Source organism: Amblyomma mixtum, chromosome 3 (genome assembly GCF_055824585.1).
Source record: "Amblyomma mixtum isolate Tamu chromosome 3, ASM5582458v1, whole genome shotgun sequence".
NCBI classification, from domain to species: domain Eukaryota; kingdom Metazoa; phylum Arthropoda; class Arachnida; order Ixodida; family Ixodidae; genus Amblyomma; species Amblyomma mixtum.
In genome coordinates, this window is record NC_143014.1 from 183842948 (window position 1) to 183860863 (window position 17916).

The 17916-nt window shown below is 43.9% G+C and overlaps 1 protein-coding gene across 7 annotated transcripts in view; it reads left to right on the plus strand.

Annotated features, from left to right (window-relative positions):
• The window catches only part of LOC149352955 (uncharacterized), a 119245-nt gene extending 106875 nt beyond the window's left edge, over positions 1-12370 (plus strand). For all 7 annotated transcript variants that reach the window (XM_089582154.1, XM_089582153.1, XM_089582157.1 and 4 more), the window contains 2 exons: positions 7809-8236; positions 11274-12370. In XM_089582154.1, the coding sequence (XP_089438280.1) occupies positions 7809-8236; positions 11274-11622 (777 nt within the window). In that variant the 3' untranslated portion in view covers positions 11623-12370. The remainder of the gene's footprint in view (positions 1-7808; positions 8237-11273) is intronic.
• Positions 12371-17916: the final 5546 nt, after the last annotated feature.

Consider the following 17916-nt stretch of genomic DNA (forward strand, 5'->3'; position numbering starts at 1 on the left):
CGTCCGAGCCATGGGTACTGTGTGCCCTGTGCCAGTGTGCCTAATCTCGTGTAAAAAAAAAAAAAAATTGATTTTTTTTGTAAATTGGTTTCTGTATATAAACTTCAAATTGCGAGCAGTTTACCCGACTCACTCACACTGGTGGCGGTGGTGGTGGTGGTGGTGGTGAAACTTTATTACCAGCAGATATAGAGGAGCGATCCAAAGCCGCCCCCTGCCTAAGCGATAGCCACTATCCCTTGGGCAGCGACAGCGTATTCAGCTAGCTGGAGGAGCTTGATCTGTGTCCCCGGGTCAGGGCTGAGCATTAGAGCCTCTCTGTGATCAGTTGGTAATGATCATATGATTTAGGTCAGCTTTGCTATCACAATTTTTGCATTTGTCTGAGTAGAGTCGTTCCGAATAGAAGCTACACATTTGGGGATTTGAATAGGTGTTAGTTTGAAGTTTACGCCAGGCTTTGGCTTGTTGCTTGGAGAGCGTTTTATCTGCTGGGGGGAATCTGAGTCTTGCAAGCCTGTAGTGCTGCAGGATTTCTCTGTAAGAAAACAACCTGTCGTTGCCGGAGTATAGGGTGAGCGGGTTGCACAACCCAGCTCGGCGGTACAATTCTCAAGCTAGTTATTGAGCTTCCTCATTACCAGCAAGGGAGGCATGAGAAAGCGTCCAGATTAGAGAAGTACGCTGCATGGGCTGAGAATTCTGCAGAATCCGTGCTGCTTGTGGGGAGATTCGTCCCAACGTGTAGTTATGTATCGCCAATTTTGAGTCACTGACAATGGTTTCTGTCGAGGATCCTGCAATGGCTAGGGCACAATGGCTGTTTTTTCTCCAACATGTGTGTGCTGAGTGCATATAAGTGCCCCCAATTATGGTGGTCACATTCCGGAATGGACAGTTGCGAGAGCAACTTTCTGGTATCCTCCAGCGCAAGCTGGAGTCCTAAACTACCGCTAGTCAGCCAGGCCACACAGGAGGGTGCCGTTATTGTATCATTGCTTGTTTATTGCTTAGAGCTGTGCACGCGCCATCATGCCATTCCGCAAAGAACTGTACTCCATTTCATACATCAGGTGCAACTCTAAGCTAGCGTAGCGCTTTTGTTTGCGCTGCATACGTCTGCAATCAAAAGGTAGTGCATCCCTTGTGGTGAGCGAAAAATGATAAATGCTCTTGCCTACAGGCTTGTTACAGGATACGTTTGTCATGAGCTTGATTAAATGTGCTCTAATTGCTGACGACACCCTGCCACCTTCTCGTGCCTTAGATCATCATCGTCTTCAGCCTGACTGTCCTTTGCCAGCTGCGGCCACCATATCCCCACATACTTCTTAATCTTATCCACCCACCTAACTTTCTGCCATCCACTCCGTTGCCTTTAAGAACCAGCAGTTATCTTGCCTTCGCATTACATGCCCTGCCCAACCCCACTTCTTCCTCTTGATTTTGACAAGGATGTCATTAACCGGCGTTTGTTCTCTCACTCACTCTGCCCGCTTCCGGTCTCTTAATGTTGCACCTGCCATTTTTCTTTCCATAGCTTGCAGCGTTGTCCTGAACTTAAGCTGAACCCTTTTCGTTAGCCTCCACATTTCTGCCCCATAGATGAGTACTGGTAAGATACAGCTGTTGTATACTTTTCTCTTGAGGGATATTGGCAAAATGCTGTTCATGATCTGAGAGAACCTGCCATATACGCTCCACCCCATTGTTATTCTTCTAGTTATTTCCCTCTAGTGATCCAGATCAGCGGTCACTACCTGCCGCAAGTAAACGCATTCCCTTACCACTTCCAGCACCTCGCCACCAATTGTGAACTGCTGTTTCCTTGCAAGACTGTTGAACATTACCTTCTCTTTCTGCATGTTAATTTTAAGACCCACCATTCTGCTCTGCCTGCCTGGCTCATTGATCATACTTTGCAGCTCATCTCCTGAGTGACTTAACAAGGCAATGTCATCAGCGAATCGCACATTACTTAGGTATTTTCCATTAACTCTTATCCCCAACTGCTCCCAATCCAGGCCTCGGAACACCGCCTGTAAAGAAGCGGTGAATAGCATTGGCGAGATCGTGTCTCCTTGCTTGACACCCTTCATTATCGGAATTTTATTGCTGACTTTATGGCGGACTATGGTAGCTGTGCAGTTGTTATAGATATCTTCCAGTATTTTCACATAAGACTCTACACCCTGATTCCGCAATGCCTGCATGACTGCTGAGGTTTCCACTGAGTCAAATGCTTTCTTGTAATCAATGAAGACCATATATAGGGGTTGGTTATATTCTGCACATTTCTCTATCACCTGATTGATAGTGTGAAAATGGTCTACTGTCGAGTATCCTTTACGAAATTCTGCCTGATCACTTGGTTGATTGAAGTCTAAGGTTGTCCCAATTCTATTAGCGATTACCTCAATAAATACTTTGTAGGCAACGGACAGTAAGCTGATCAGTCAGTAATTTTTCAAGTTCTTGATGTCTCTTTTCTTATGGATTAAGATAATATTAGCGTTCTTTCAAGCTTCTGGTATGCTCGAGGTTGTAAGGCATTGCATATATAGGGTGCCTAGTTTTTCTCCTCTCTGTCCTTCAACAGATCTGTTGTTACTTGATCCTCACCAGCTGCTTTCTCCATTTGCATTGCTCCGAGGGCTTTCTTTACTTCCTCTTTCGTTACTGGCGGGATGCCCCTTGCTGTGCGCTACTGCCTCTCTCATTAACGTTCTGATTACATTGGCTGCTGTATAGATTTGTGTAGAACTCTTCGGCTACTTTAACTACCATATCCATATTACTAATGACATTGCCCTCTTTGTCTCTTAAAGGTGCAGTGAAGAGGAATCTGAACTCGTCTTTTTTGCCACGGGAACTCAATCTGCACGTTCCGAGCATTCTTAGAAACTTCGATTTATTGCCCTGCGTGGCCGATTCCCCTAATTAAATTGAATTAACGTCCGGCTCCCGCTTTTTTTTTTTCATTCTTCCCCGTACGGTGGGCGGAGTCGACCAACACGTGAAGTGCCTTTCACCCAGTCCCGTGGCGGCTTGCCGCTCTGCCATCGGCGGAGTAATACGTAGTAGTCCGTAGAAGCAAATAGTCCGCGCATATTTTTATTTCTGCGGGCTTATTTTGCGGCTATATTATCTGCGAATGAAACTATTTATTCACGGAAACCTAAAAAACAAAATAAAGCATAAGCAAAGCCTCCACGGAGCTGGCTGAAAGCCACTCCACGCGTTGGTCGACTCCGCCCACCGTACGGGGGAGAATTCGAAAAAAAAAGGCAGGAGCCGGACGTTAATTCGATTTAATTAGGGAAATCGGCCACACAGGGCCATAAATCAACGTTTCTAAGAATGCTCAAAACGTGTAGATTGAGTTCCCGCGGTAAAAAGACGAGTTCAGATTCCTCTTCAGTGCACCTTTAACACATAAGTACATCTGACTTTTACCTATGCCTAGTTTCCTCTTCACTGCTTTTAGGCTACCTCCATTCTTTAGAGCATGCTCGATTCTCTCCATATTGAACTTTCTTATGTCGCCTAGCTTGCGCTTATTTATTAATTTTGATAGGTCTGCCAGTTCTGTTCTTTCTGTAAGGCTAGACGCTTTCATGCTTTGGCATTTCTTAATCAGATCTTTGGTCTCATAAGATAGCTTGCCGGTATCCTGTCGAACCATCCTACTGCCTACTTCTACTGCGCACTCCTTAATAAATAAATAAAAATGATAGCTGCGAGATAATCATTCACTGTTTGAACATTAGGATAGTGTTTCTCAGTTAAATCCGAATATCTGTTCTTCAGCGATATCCTGAATTCCTCTACTTTCCCCCTTACTGCTAACTTGTTAGTAGGCTTCCGCTTCACTAGTTTCTTCCGTTCCCTCTTAAGGTCTAAGCTAATTCGAGACCTTACCATTCTGTGGTCACTGCAATGCACCTTTCCGAGGACCTCCACATCCTGCAGAATACCAGGGTGAGCACATAGCATGAAGTGTAGTTCGTTTTTAGTATTACCATTGGGGTTCTTCCTTGTCTACTTTCTGTTCTCTTGTTTCCATAAGAAGGTATTCATGATCCGTAAATTGTTTGTCTGCGTACTGTACTATAATAACTCCCCACTGCTATTCCTGGAGCTTATGCCATAGTCTCCTACCGCCTGGTCTCCAGCCTGCTTCTTGCCCACCTTCACATTGAAGTCACCCATTAGTGCAGTGTACTGTTTTTACTCTTTTCGTTGCCGGTTCCACATCTTCATAGAAGCTTTCAACGATCTGGCCATCATGGCTGGATGTAGGCATGTAGGTCTGCACCACCTTCAGTTTATACTTATTAAGTCTGATTATGATAGCTGCCACCCTCTCGTTAATACTCGAACTCCTTGTATGTTGCCTGCTATATCCTGATTGATAAGGAATCCCACACCTAGTTCTAAGTCTGTTCGCTAATCAATGATAGCATAGTACGTACCTGCCCCTTAGTACTGTATACACCTCATCTGTCCTCCTAACCTAGCTAAGCCCTATGACATCCCATGTAATACAAATCTAGTTCTTCGACCAGCACAGCTAGGCTAGCCTTACTGCATAAGGTTCTTGCGTTAAACGTTTCAAGGTTCAGTTTCCAAGGGCGGCCTGTTTGGAGCCAGAGATTCTTGGCACCCTCCGCTGCGTCACAGGTCTGACTGCCACCTTATTCAGTTGCTCTGCAGCTGCTGGGGTCTGAGGGCGGAGGGTTAATTGGTTTGTTCATAGAAGGTTGTGATGCCAGGGTGGCCAAATCCTGCTCTGGTGAGAGAGTGCATTTTTGGTTCGGGTCACCAAGATCAGGCTGCACCCCAGGCCCGGTTATGCGATTCATTCGACACGCGGAGTTTTTTGTTTTTCTCTCTCTCGTTCAAACCTGGTGGAGGAGGAGGAGGTAAACTTTATTAAAGAAGAGGTCTTAGGCGCGGATTGGGGTGATGTTCCCCTCCCCGCGGTGGGCTCCTCTTCTAGGCCGGACGCCAGGTGGCCGACCGACGATGCCGTTCGGCGACCTCTTCGGCTCGCTCTGTGACTCGAAGTTGAACCTCCGGGTCCAAGCTGAGCAGCGCGGCCTCCCACTGAGATTGGGTAGAGAGCTGCAGACTCTGCGGTGGCTTGTCTTGAGCACATGAGTATAGGATGTGCGGTGTGTCTGCCTTTTGGTGCCCACAGAGAGAACAGACGGGGCTGTACTGCTCCGGGAACCATATAGAGTACATGTATGGATTAAAGAAAGTGTCTGTTTGGAGCTGCCGCCAACTGACTTGTGTTTTACTCAGAGATTTATGTGGTTCTGGGAAGATCTGTCTTTCTTTCTTGAAGTGGGTAGTGATTTCTTTATAGGTTGTCACTCGCTCCTTGGCCGATCTGAGCTCGGGGTAGCGCACCTCCCGAGAATTGCGTGGCACCGGGATTCAAATCCCGGTCCTCTTGCACGCAAGGTGGATGCTCTGCCTTTACACCATCGCTGCATATTAGACCACTTGGCCACAAAACAAGCGCGGAGTAACGCCTCCCTTTATTTTTCTTGCGGAGTACTTCTGTACTTTTCACAGCATTGCACCTGATGCATGAAATGGAACATACAAAACATAATGAACACACATAGAACGAACGAACAGTACGTAACAAACTTTGCAACGAACACACATAGCGATGCCTCCATTGTCCTGCACAGCCGCCACTGAGCTTTGATGTGCATAGGAGTGCTGTTCGTTATCACAGCAAAGACCGCACGAAAGAATCCGAACTCCACTGTAGCCATGGTAACCTCCGCACCAGCGCAAAGGAAAAATAAATATGCAGCATGCCGAGCGGCACTAGCATTGTCTGTTGGCAAAAAAAAAAAAAAAAAAATCTAGGCACAACAATTGCCACGTTCATGCTTGGCGGTGCCACTAAGTAGTGTGCTATGGTGAGCTGCAGGAAACTGTAGTGAGCTGTAGCCAAGGAAACCAGCACTTGTGAACTCTATGAACACTCAGCGCAGACGCGCCAACAAAGCTGGTGGCTACAGTGAGCCGTTTTGCACCGATCCAGTTGGGAGCTGCCGAAATGACAAACTTCATTAAGTGCTTGCCGGCACTTCCCTCCCCTCTACATTGAGCAGGACTATGTGTTGTCCATGTGCATGTGTCTGCTGCAGGCTTTCTGAGAGCTGAGCACTTGTGGTTTTAGCCATTAGCAGCATTTGTTGCAACGTCTTGGAATCGCCGCAATGAATGTAAGCAGTGCAGGAACATTGAAGTACCGACAGTTCTCCCTTCATGAAAAGTTGCAAATTGTCAGTGCTGTCATGAGTGACCATAAAAAGAAGGGCGTCGCAGACGAGTGTAGGACCAGTGCATCGAAGCTGTCAACATTCCTTACAGACAAGGACAAGATACAAGTGAAAGCGACACAACGTGAAACGGATTAGTCACGGTAGCAGGTTCGAGCAGCCACCTTCCATGACGTCGATGCCGCCTTCTACACATTATTCGCAGACATACTTGCAAAAAGGGTTCCTGTCAGTGGGCCTTTGTTTTGTGAGGAAGAAAAGGAGTTTGCTTGTGCATTTGGTGTTGAAGAGATGCTCAAGGCAAACAGCGGGTAGCTGAGGAGTTTCATTCGACGCCTTGACATCGTGTTTTCAAAACATGTAGCGGGAAAAGAACCCGACGTGCCGTGTGATCTTGCCAACAGCTGGAGCTAGTCAGAGCTGCTCAAGGTCTTGAGGCTTGCCACTCTGCCATCGGCGGAGTAATACGTAGTAATCTGTAGTAGCAAATAGTCTGTGCGTATTTTTATTTCTGCAGGCTTATTTTGCGGCTATAATATCTGCGAATGAAACTATTTATTCACCAGAACCTAAAAAACAGAATAAAGTGAAAGCAAAGCCTCTACGGAGCTGGCTGAAGGGCACTCCACGTGTTGGTCGACTCCGCCCACCGTACGGGGAGGATTAAAAAAATAAAGGCGGGAGCCGGACGTTATTCCGATTTAATTAGGGAAATTGGCCACACAGGGCAATAAGTCGAAGTTTCTAAGTATGCTCGGAACGTGTAGGTCGAGTTCCCGCGGCAAAAAGACGAGTTCAGATTCCTCTTCAGTACACCTTTAACCCATTGAGGCACTTTGTACACACTTTGAACACAAATGTGTACTCAGTAAACTCTCAGCTTTATCTGAGCATCTGCTGCACCTAGCAGTGATATCTTTGTTTCAAGCGCATTTAGCATCATTCATATCTAAAATAGGTTTTTTTATGCCACATAGCGAACGCAGTAAATATCGCAAAACAGTGAACTGGGTAGTATGTTGTCCACCATATCTGTGCAGACAGATTTCGCCGATAGCAATAAAATCAGTTTTTTGTTCTCAGTTTCTCTGTCACTGTGCATCTTTGAAACACACAGTATTTGACTATCCCTCAGGTGTTTACCTGACAAATCTTGGCATTTCTATGTTACTATTTGCAACCGCTGTGGCACTTTGTACAATATCTTGTACATTGATATAAAATTTTACCCCCTGGTATTTTGTGCTGGAAAACTAACAAATTGCCTTTTTGACGTGTAAACATACTATCAAGGCAGAGAAATATTTTTCTATGGAAGCCAAGAATGGCACCTGAAAGGGTTAAGATATATGCACTCTGGATGAAAAGAAATTTCATTGTCAAAGTTGCGTTGTATGAACTGATGGCAGCAGCAAGACATGTTGTTTGCACCTTAACATTGTCAATGAGTAGCTTGTCTCCCAGCACTAAATTTCGCTCTGACATTGTTTTTTCCAGGAGCTCTGTTCTCGTGCAGTCCAGGCTGAAGACTGCTTCTTATCGACAACCACTGAGCAAGACTGGTTTGATGACGACTTTGGACTAGGTTCTAATGACAGTGCCTTGGCCTACCAACGGCGCATTCCCAACAAGCCGCCACCTCCATACAGTCCACCCAAGGGTGGCTTCATGTCAAAGTTGTTCTCCGAGGCTGCCTGGAAAGTGCCCAACACAGAGTCTGAAGTGTTAGCCTTAGTACGGAAGGCAGCCGCCACTGTTTACACTGCTGTAATGCAAGGAAGAAGTCTTACCGAGCTGGCCTTCAGCCAGCAGTATGTAGATGAGAAGGCTCCTGCAAAGACATTTGTCACTGACACCGACAGCCACCATGCCTACTGTGAGTTCCTGTTTGATCTGGTGAAGGAGACTGCACAGGAGCTTTTCTGGTGAGTGGCTTTATTGTTTATCAGTGTATAGAGGTCTCCTTGCCTTCAGTGGACACAAGGCATCATGTTGAGCTCTGTTATAAAAAAAAAAAGTGGCAAATGCCCCTCAAAGGAGACCCTCCAACCAATAGTGTCTACTTTTGTCGTGATGTTGCGGTCAGCTCCCTTGCAGCTGCTGTGTGCAATATGCCATGCTGGCAGGTGTGAGGTGGTTGACCGCAGTGTCATGACAGTTGATCGTTGCTATTGCTCAGAGTGTCTGCTTTGAAGAGGCATTTCCAGCTTCGTTACTTAGTTGTTTCCAACTATAGTACCAGTGCTACTGAAGTAGCTGCCATATTTCATGTTTTTGTGCACACTCAGAGTTTTAATTATAAGTGCAGAGACATGTCATCATGCAACTTTTTTCTTAAAGGGACACCGCAGACAATTGAAGTTCAGGCGGCTTGCTTCGATGCATTATCACATTCTAACAACAAAGGCTCTACCACAGTTTCTAGTATACGGTCTGCATTCAGTCAGCAGGGCTCTATTTTTGCTGAAAAAAGTTACTTTTACTAAAATTGTCTGCACCTGGTACATAGCCTGCAGGAGCAAGGTGTGCAGCCAACACATATAAGCGCATCCCCATGCACAGCACAAGTATCACAAAATCTTGTAACAGAATAAGTTGGGAATTTCATGCTATATTCAGCATTGTTGAAAAAAAAAAAAAAGTGTACATTCTGCACATGTCGATAGTCCACAACACGGAGTGCAAAATTTCAACTTTTAAATGCATAGCCCACAGACTGTATACTGGAAGTTGTGGTACTTTCACTGAAAGGTTTTTTTTTTTTTTTGTAAGCCAGAAGAGAAAAAAAAGAAACACTGTTGTTGCCATTACGGGCTGATTTCACAAGCAGACTGGTGTGGGTCAACAAAGTTTTTTGGGTGCAGATCCCAGAGGCTAGGCTACGCCACCATGCTCTTCAAAACGGTTATCATGGAGCCCTTTTCACATGTGAATTTTATAGTTACCGTGCATGTAATCTCCCGTGTTCTGGGGAAGGCACGTTCACTGGAAAATTTCAGATACAGGGTTTTTGAGGTAAAATGGCGATTCTTTCACGATCATTGCGATGGCATTGGTGGACTGACGTCATGAAATGTTAGAAGTTCATTTTTACGGTAACCAACTAAGATCTGCCGATTAACTTTTCAGTTTTAGCACTTAGGCACTTGGTTGGAATTCGACAGTTGCAGCAGGCCATCAAGGACATCCAATGTCAATGATTAGATGTGCAGAAATGTAGTTGCCATTGGCACAATGGGGGTGAGAAATTTTGGCTGTCCTCTTTGGCTGCCCTCTCTCCCACCTGCTCGAGCGGTGTGTTTCATTCTGCCACTCTTGAGCTACGTCACTCCACGAGTGTGACTGTGCGCGCTCCACAGTCGCCTCGCATCCCTTTGCTCTGTCTGAGTGGCCAAAACTCAGTGTCGTAGTGCCAAGGGCAATAACATTTTTCCACATCTAGTAATTGATGTTGGCTGCTGTGATGTTCCGCTACAATTCTCAAATTGAAACCAGGTGCCTAGCTGCTAAAATGAAGTTAATTGGTAGATTTTAGTTAATTACGTTATTAACTAAATTCTCCCTCAAGTTTTTGGCGTCCACCAGTGCCATCAGTATGGTTGCGAAGGAATCATGATTTTATCTCAAAAAGCCTATTTTTTAAAATAACTTCAAATGATGTAGAGTAGGTTTTGGAATTGCGCCCTAAAATCGGTGTCGCCGCACACATTTTACTTTGGCAACCAGTCGGTGATGGTAACACCTGCCTTTAGTTTCTTTTTTTCCGGTCTTTTCTAGCTTATAGAAGCTGTTTTCGATGAGGGTAGTCTCTGTGATTAGAACTTGGAACCCTATTGATACAGGCCTACCTCTATTTGTCCTCAGTGTTCCTTAACTAAGGTTTAGTAAACCTCACTGATACACTCCCGTCTCTTACGGTTTCTTAGTTCATATGCTCAAAATCGTGAGCAATAAAAAGGTCCCCTAGAGTTAATGTTTTTCTTTTGCTTAATACGTTCCCGGATTCCACGATTTCCAGGCGAGTACTTTCACTATTTTGTGTAGATTTGATTGTGTGGTACGTTCAGCTGTCAGCTGCAGATGTGCTATTAATACGAGTGAGCCGAGCCTAGGGGCGCACAACATGAGTGGAAGTGCTGTGGCAGTCAGCCACCAAGGTGGCTTCGTAGAGCTTTTGTGCAAAAGAACTGATGGCGATGTGCTTATGTGGCATGTAAAAAAAGATTACCATAAGTTGGACCAGCAATGGCTGAAGGACCTCCTTCGAGGGGAATTTGCCGCTTCGTTCTTGAGTTGCGTCCTACTATAGGAGAGCCCTTCAAACCTTGTGCCAACAACCACTGACTGGTCTTTTTAGGGTTTTAGGAAGTGAAGATGTCGGTAAATGCATTTGTATTTCATTCCCGAGTCACATTTTTCGAAATTTTATGGTTTGGATGGTACATTTTCCACTTGTACGATTTTTGCCCATACTTTTGAAAACTGTATCAGTGAAGTTGTGCTTATTCCTCTGTGCACAGTGTCATAACCCAAGTGCAGCTTCATTGCCTCATTCGCCCACTTTCTATGGTGCTTCCATTGCACTCTGCATTTGAAAATATTCGTGAACTTACCTGCTGCAGTGGTTTGGCGGCTTTGACGTTTGGGTGCTGATCCCAAGGTTGTGGATTCGATTCCTGCTGTGGCAGCTTGATTTCGATCGAGGCGAAGTACTAAAAAACGCCTGTGTGCTGTGCGATTTCAGCGCACGTTAAACCCCAGGTGGTCTAAATTCGGAGCTCTCCACTACGGCGTCCCTCATAGCCCATGTGTCACTTCTGGACATCAAACCCTACAATTAAGAAAATAATCATGAACTTATTGTGCATACAAGCAAAAAGTGAAAAACGGCCAGTCAGCTGATTAATTACTGATTACTGTGGGGAAAGGTCAAAGCTAACAAGGTGGTGCTTCTATTTTCAGCACTGAAGCCACAGACATGCCTCCACCACCATGGCAACGAAATGTGCGTCTCAGAAGGAAGCAACCTTTGCCCTCCACGCTTGAATCATTTGTTCATATTGTAGAGCGCAAAGTAATGTCCGTGCCTGGACTTCATGAAAATTCGGAACTTGCATTCCGGAATTTTGATAACCGGGGACTGAGTTTTGTGGACATTTTCGTGTACTCTGAAGCCCGGAGCGAAGAGCCTGAGTGGGTGGACTATAGCCGTGAAGAGGTAGTTGTGAAAGACCAGGTGGCCAGTGCTATTTTTCAGCTCTTGGTGGATGACACCCTTGAAGTTCTCAAGTCACTTTGGCAACTGAGGTGACACGCACCATAAGCCGTGCTTATTGTATTATTTCTTACTTTTTTTCTTCAGCACCTGCAAAGTATTGCAGTAAACAGTGTTGTTTCCAAGGCAGCTTCACGAGTTATTTGCTAGATGCTTGTGGATGAGACCCCGAAACCCTGAGTAATTGTAGCAGGCATAGCAGGTGATGTTAATGTTTTTTTTTTCTCTAAATATTCAAATAATAACCAAAAAGGAAGATTAAAGATGTTTGCCAGTCACAGAAACTGCCATTTATTTCTTGGGCACCTGATCTGTAGCTGGTAGAAATTAAGGATTACACTTTTAATGAAATAAAAATGGGGAACAGTAAAAGGGGATAACAGAGAAAAATTGCTGTTTACAACTATGTGCAAGGATCATATTCACTCTAAAATGTGCATGAAAAGTATCCTACCGCAGTTCCAGTCTGGACTTGGCAGTTCACTTATCGGGCTGTTCATAATTTTCATTCATGATGACTTGTATGAAGTTTCATTTTTGACTTTTATGGTTGATAACTTGTCAATAGTATGCAATGATCAGAGAAAAGGGCTTGATATGTTAGAACTGTTCACTGCCTGTCAAGTTGTGCAAAAAGGTATGCTGTAATTTGGCTGGAGCTGACAGTGCATTCAATTTAAATCTATTCATAAACATCTTTGTGCAGTGCAGGTCTGCCTAATGACTGATGGATGCGAATGTGCTCTTCACTGTAAACAAATAAACTTTAACACTGTGGAAGTTTTTCTGTGGATACAAGCTTTCCTCTGGCCTGGTGCTTGATTTTCTCTGGGGTAAAATTCTTGGAAACAAGGGTCTTTACCCTATCTTGCGTAGACAAAAACAGCTAGCCATAGTGTTCTTTGCCAAAGCTGCATTTTGGCCATTAAAAATCAAATCATCATGCTATTTCTGGCATGTGACAAGATGTCTAAAACTGATTGTTTGGCGTGCATGAAACCTTTCTCCTGAACAAGAAAAAATGCATTGTTCTGAATGTGCAAACCAATATCATAGAGGTTATATATCATATATATATATCATATTGGTTATATCATATAACCTCCCTACTGTATACAAACAGGGACTTTGCTCTGCAGCTGCCCAAAGAAGAAAAGTGGCCACTGACCGTCACCGCACAGTCCGACAACGTGACTCGCAGCCGCTAGTCACGTAACCTTAACCAGGAAACGTATTGAGCACATTAGCAATGAGGTACTTGACGCATTCCACATTTGACTTCGCTGTCATCACAGTTGTGACGACAACGAAGTCAAACGTGGAATGCGTCAAGTACCTCATTGCTGATGAAGGGTTCAAGTTTGTATTGACAAGAAAAATTTTCATCGGACACCATAGTCATTTTTTGGGTGGTTAAGGCGGTATGCTGGAAGTAACGATCAGACAGACGATAGAGCGGTACTCGCTGGTGTAAAAAGGCCTTGAAATCTGGCTTAGTGTCTGCTTCCCAAGACAGCGTCATAGAAACAAAAAGCCAAGCACTTGGAGCCCTGAGCAGTACACGTAAACCTGCAGTTGCTCAGCACGCGGACTACTTTCCACCGGAGGCGAAAAGGCTCCTCGAAGACCTTCCCAGGACCCAGAAAATGTTGCTGCCAACGCCAGACACTACAGCACTTGTGTTGGTCGGTGAATATTCGGCTCGCGTTGTCGAAGAAAAAGTGGACTGCAGCAGCTGTACTGCTCTTCTTACACGACCAGCCTCATCTGCACCCAGTGACAGTTTGATCCGTCATCAGGACAGATGAAGCCTCCTTTATCCTTCACCACAGTTTGTGTACGTTCTGTACGCCCTGAACTACGTCGAGGTGTTGATGAACAAAAGGAGGATTTTAGCAAAGCCCCCGCAAGCTGCAGTCAACAAAGCAGTTGGTGCTCTTGCAGAACATGGAGCACTGAAATGTGAGCTTACTTGCAATGATCACCGTGGCCAACTTCTGAAACTCATCTGCGCCATGTTTTTCCGGCCTGTTTTTTTCGAACTAATGCCACTTTTTTGAAGCGAAAAGCTTCACTGGGCTAGTCAAACTTGAGTATGGCGTATGCTCCGTGATCAGAATTAGCCCCAGCTGCGCATGCGCAGAACCGAGGTGCGTCACAGGAGAGGCGCAAAAAACAAACAAACAAACAAAGACAAACAGTGCGCCAGGAAACTAGTATCTCGGTGGACACCCGAACTGCACCGTAAGGGAAGGAAAATGAAAATTGGTTTAAGGAAAGGAAAAGACGCCTGTGAACCGCGCTGTAAGGGCCTTAAGGAAAATGAAATGAAATGAAAATTGCTTTTAAGGAAAGCAAATGCCTGTCTCTCATAACTTTGTGTACACCCGAAAGGAATGCACACCACAGTACATGTCTCTAAAGCAACCTTCTAAGACAGGACGCCTCCCCGCAGCTTTTCGCTTAGAGATATCTAGGCTTAACCTTACCTAAGCCACAGCCAATTTTTTTGCATGTATGCTTTATTTTAATTGCAGCAGTAAAATTTTTTCCATTCACTCATTGCTCAGAAAAATGCTTTCTTAATGTTTCTGCTTGTATATCGCTTCAGATAAGAGTTCTGCTGAGAAGGCATGTTTTGTACAAAGCAGCACACTAATGTCTATTGTCAATAAAGCCGAAAACAGGAATTCATATTGGTACTGCAGCAGCATTCTATCTGTGTGGTCGCCACTTTCAGAATTTTCTTGATGACCAGCTTTTATTAAAGTACGTCTGCACATGCCTTAACAAAAAAAAAAAATTTAGCAGGTTCAGTTGAACGATCATGCCTGTATATCATGCATACTCTACTAAAAAGAGAAGTATACTCAGTAGCAGAATTGCGCACTGCGTTTTACGATGCGTGCATGAAAAAAGTAGAGGAGGCTATGGTTTTACTGACATGCTTGTGATCAGTTTACACTATTTCTTTGTTTGCAAATGATTTGGTTGTATGGAAGGCACAGTTATAGAAGAGGTGCATTTCACAGGCAGACTACTACAATTCTTTAGTGTCCTTTGTAGTGTAGTGTAGTGTCCTCTGTAGTAGTGTCCTTTGTTTTAATGTCCTTTGTTGTATTAAGAGTGAGATGATAAACCATCATTATTAGCACAATGTTAGGGAACTGGTTCTACAAGCAAACTGTGTAGATAATTTTATTCCCTTGAACAGTTCGATGTCAAAATAAAACCTATACAGGCACTCATGTTTACTTCTTCCCTGCTTTTTTTTGCCCCCAGATGGCTTCAGAATTTGTTTTAGAATGCGTTTTGGATTATTTCAAGTAGTAGTGTTCTGAAAATTGTCTCCAAGGAAGCATGATTCAAGCATTCCTGTAATTCTGAGTTGGTCTGTAAAGGGCTGCTTATTAGACGTATATGCCTGTCAAGTGGAGTTTTAAGAAAGACAGGCTCCATTTTTGTGTAGTAAGTTTTATTCTGTAAGTGACAGTCTTGCTCTTGCATCGAGAAGCCTGTGTTATGGTGTTATATGTGATGCTGTTTTTTCAGACACATTTGGCACTTGTTTGTGCATTTCTGTGTTATAAAAGTATTGAGTGTATACTTAATTGCAGGGTTTCCAAATTCTAGTGTAAAAAGTTGTTCCATTGGTGCACAGTAATAATTTTGAAACACGAGGTGAACTATTTCAAAATGCTGAGCCCTTTTTATGTAGCATTGGGAGTTATCCTTTTTACTCACATAATGATGGCACTTTTTTTCCCACAAAAATCTTTCAGAATTTTGGAAGTGCATTTATTACATAAAGCAAAATATTTAAAAAAACGAACTTTTTCACAACTAAAGCATGTGATGCATTCATTATGCGAGTGAATATGGTAAATGCTAACATTTTATGCTTTCAGAATTGATATACCTAGTGATATTGCAGTGCCCACCTAGGCAAGTAGCCGCCGCGGTGGCTCAGTGGTTATGGTGCTCGGCTGCTGGCCCAAAAGACGCGGGTTCGAACCCGGCCGCGGGAGATGAATTTCTATGGAGGAGAAATTCTAAAGGCCCATGTACTGTGCGATGTCAGTGCACGTTAAAGAACCCCAGGTGGTCGAAATTTCCGGAGCCCTCCACTACGGAGTCTCTCATAGCCTCAGTTGCTTTGGGACGTTAAACCCCATAAACCAAACCAAACCAACCACCTAGGCAAGTACTTTTGATGTTTGTCATCCTTACCATCGGTTTCACTGTGAAGTCACCTAATCATACAATGTTTTGATCAAAGGAAATCTGTGTGTTTAGCTGCTACTGTGGCTTAGTGGCTAGAATTTTTGACTGCCTAGCACAAGATTAAGTTCAGTGTCTGGCTGCGATGACTGCTTTGACGCAAGTTAAGTAAAAAAAAAAAAAAATGTCAGATCTAAATACCCAGCCACAGTATTTTATAAGCCTTTACGAACACTAATTCTAGCAAGTCTCTAAAAAATGAAATTTGCAAATAATTGAGAGTATTGCCAGATCTGGGCACGGCACAACAGTTCGAGTGTCCAGGCTCCCAGCCCATGTCATGTGTGGCACTAGTGCTCTCCTCTCCTCTCCACTTTAGAGGACAATGTGAGGTGTGTGCAGGACATGGCTTTTTAAAGGGCGAAAAGTTGAATGTTAACAGCACCTCTCATGTTTAGTCATGCTTTGTACACCTCTTTCTATAAGTACGCCTTGTTGGAATTTTTGAGCTACCTTTTTCAATTCCACCATGTCACTGACCTTCAATACTAGCACTTACAAACCTGGAAACATTCAAAAGAGTTATGTGAAACAAGTAGTTGCAATGTTTGTTACTCAGTGTGCCATACCATCAAAACTTGAAACGCAGTCAACTGTGCACCATGCTGAGATGTTGTATGCACAAGAATCTGGGGCACATTTCTACGACATGTAGTATGGATAAACACACGCAGTCTAGTGCTGGACTTGAAACGTGCTTCTTATTTCCAGTAGTGATGGCTTTTTATGCTGAAAAATTGGCCAGGCATCTGCAAACTTGCTGCAACATCTAGCCTGTGGTTCTGAAAAACCCACTTGTTATAGTCGTGCATGATTGAGTAATGTTCAATTTCCTGACAATAGGCAGGTCTGCTTCTAAGTGGAGGAGCTTTGGTCCCAACTACTAGATTCCTGGTGTTGTATTTATGGCATGGCTACTTTGCTGTATGATATGCACTTCTGGTTCGTCATTAAGAAAAATTGCATGTACCGCTTTTTCCCAGAATGCATTTTTTTTTGTAGGTTTTGGGCTTTCTTGCAACAATTAATTCTGCATTTTGTGCAATTTTTACTTGTTTTTATTTATGCTGCATGCAGTGCTTGTTGAGTGCCTGAAAAAGTATAATATTGTGGGGCCATTGGACAATCTCATTATATTTGTTTCCTTGGCTCCGAAGCCAATTTGGACTCGAGAAACTTTTCAAACAGCTGCCCCTGGCTAGTCTACCTCTGGTGCATGTTGTCGCCATCTTGTTTCCGGCAGCCATACAACGTATGCAGTTGGTTTCAAATTATGGTAAGCCCCTATATAAAGGAGGTCAAGGTTACGGATGGATGGAAGATAGGACTGTGGTGACAGTTGCCACCATGCTCAGAGTTTTTTTATATTTCTTTAACAGTGTTGTAAATTGGTCCATAAATTCACCATTTTCTTTAAATACATTTTTAATCCTACCCTTTTAACTTTGTCACCTCTCTGCTTTTGAGCCACCAATCTTCCAATCACTTTTTGCGAACTTCCACTGCACATGACCATTGTTTTTCTCCAAACCCTAGGGCCTCAGTGACTGTGCCTGCATAGACATCCAGATGGATACTGCCACATTCTAGTACAAGATGTTGAATTGTGTCTAGATTTACCACACACTGCACATGTTTCATCTTAGTTAAATTTCTTTTTGTAGAAGAGTAGGGCACTGCCTCTTGAGTTATCATAGACCGATTCCTTCTTGATCTGCCTTTTCCAATTTCTATATAGTTCTACACTCTGCGTCTTTTCTGTTGAATTAATTCAGTTTTTACTTTCTGCATTTTTTAGAGAACCTTTTAGGGATGCCAAATATGCAGACTGGCTTTAAGGAAGTCCTCACTGCAGAGTGAAATTCAAATGTAATACTTGCATTTAGTATCTGCCCAAGTGCAGCTGCCCCTGGTTAACCTTTGTAGCCATACAGCTGTACTCTGGTGAATACTAATTGCAATTGTTGCTTTGTTTGTTCCCGAGAAGAGAGAAAACGAGGCACTTCATGTCTTGGGGCAGTCTTTTTAGAGTGGTTTTTAAATAAGAGT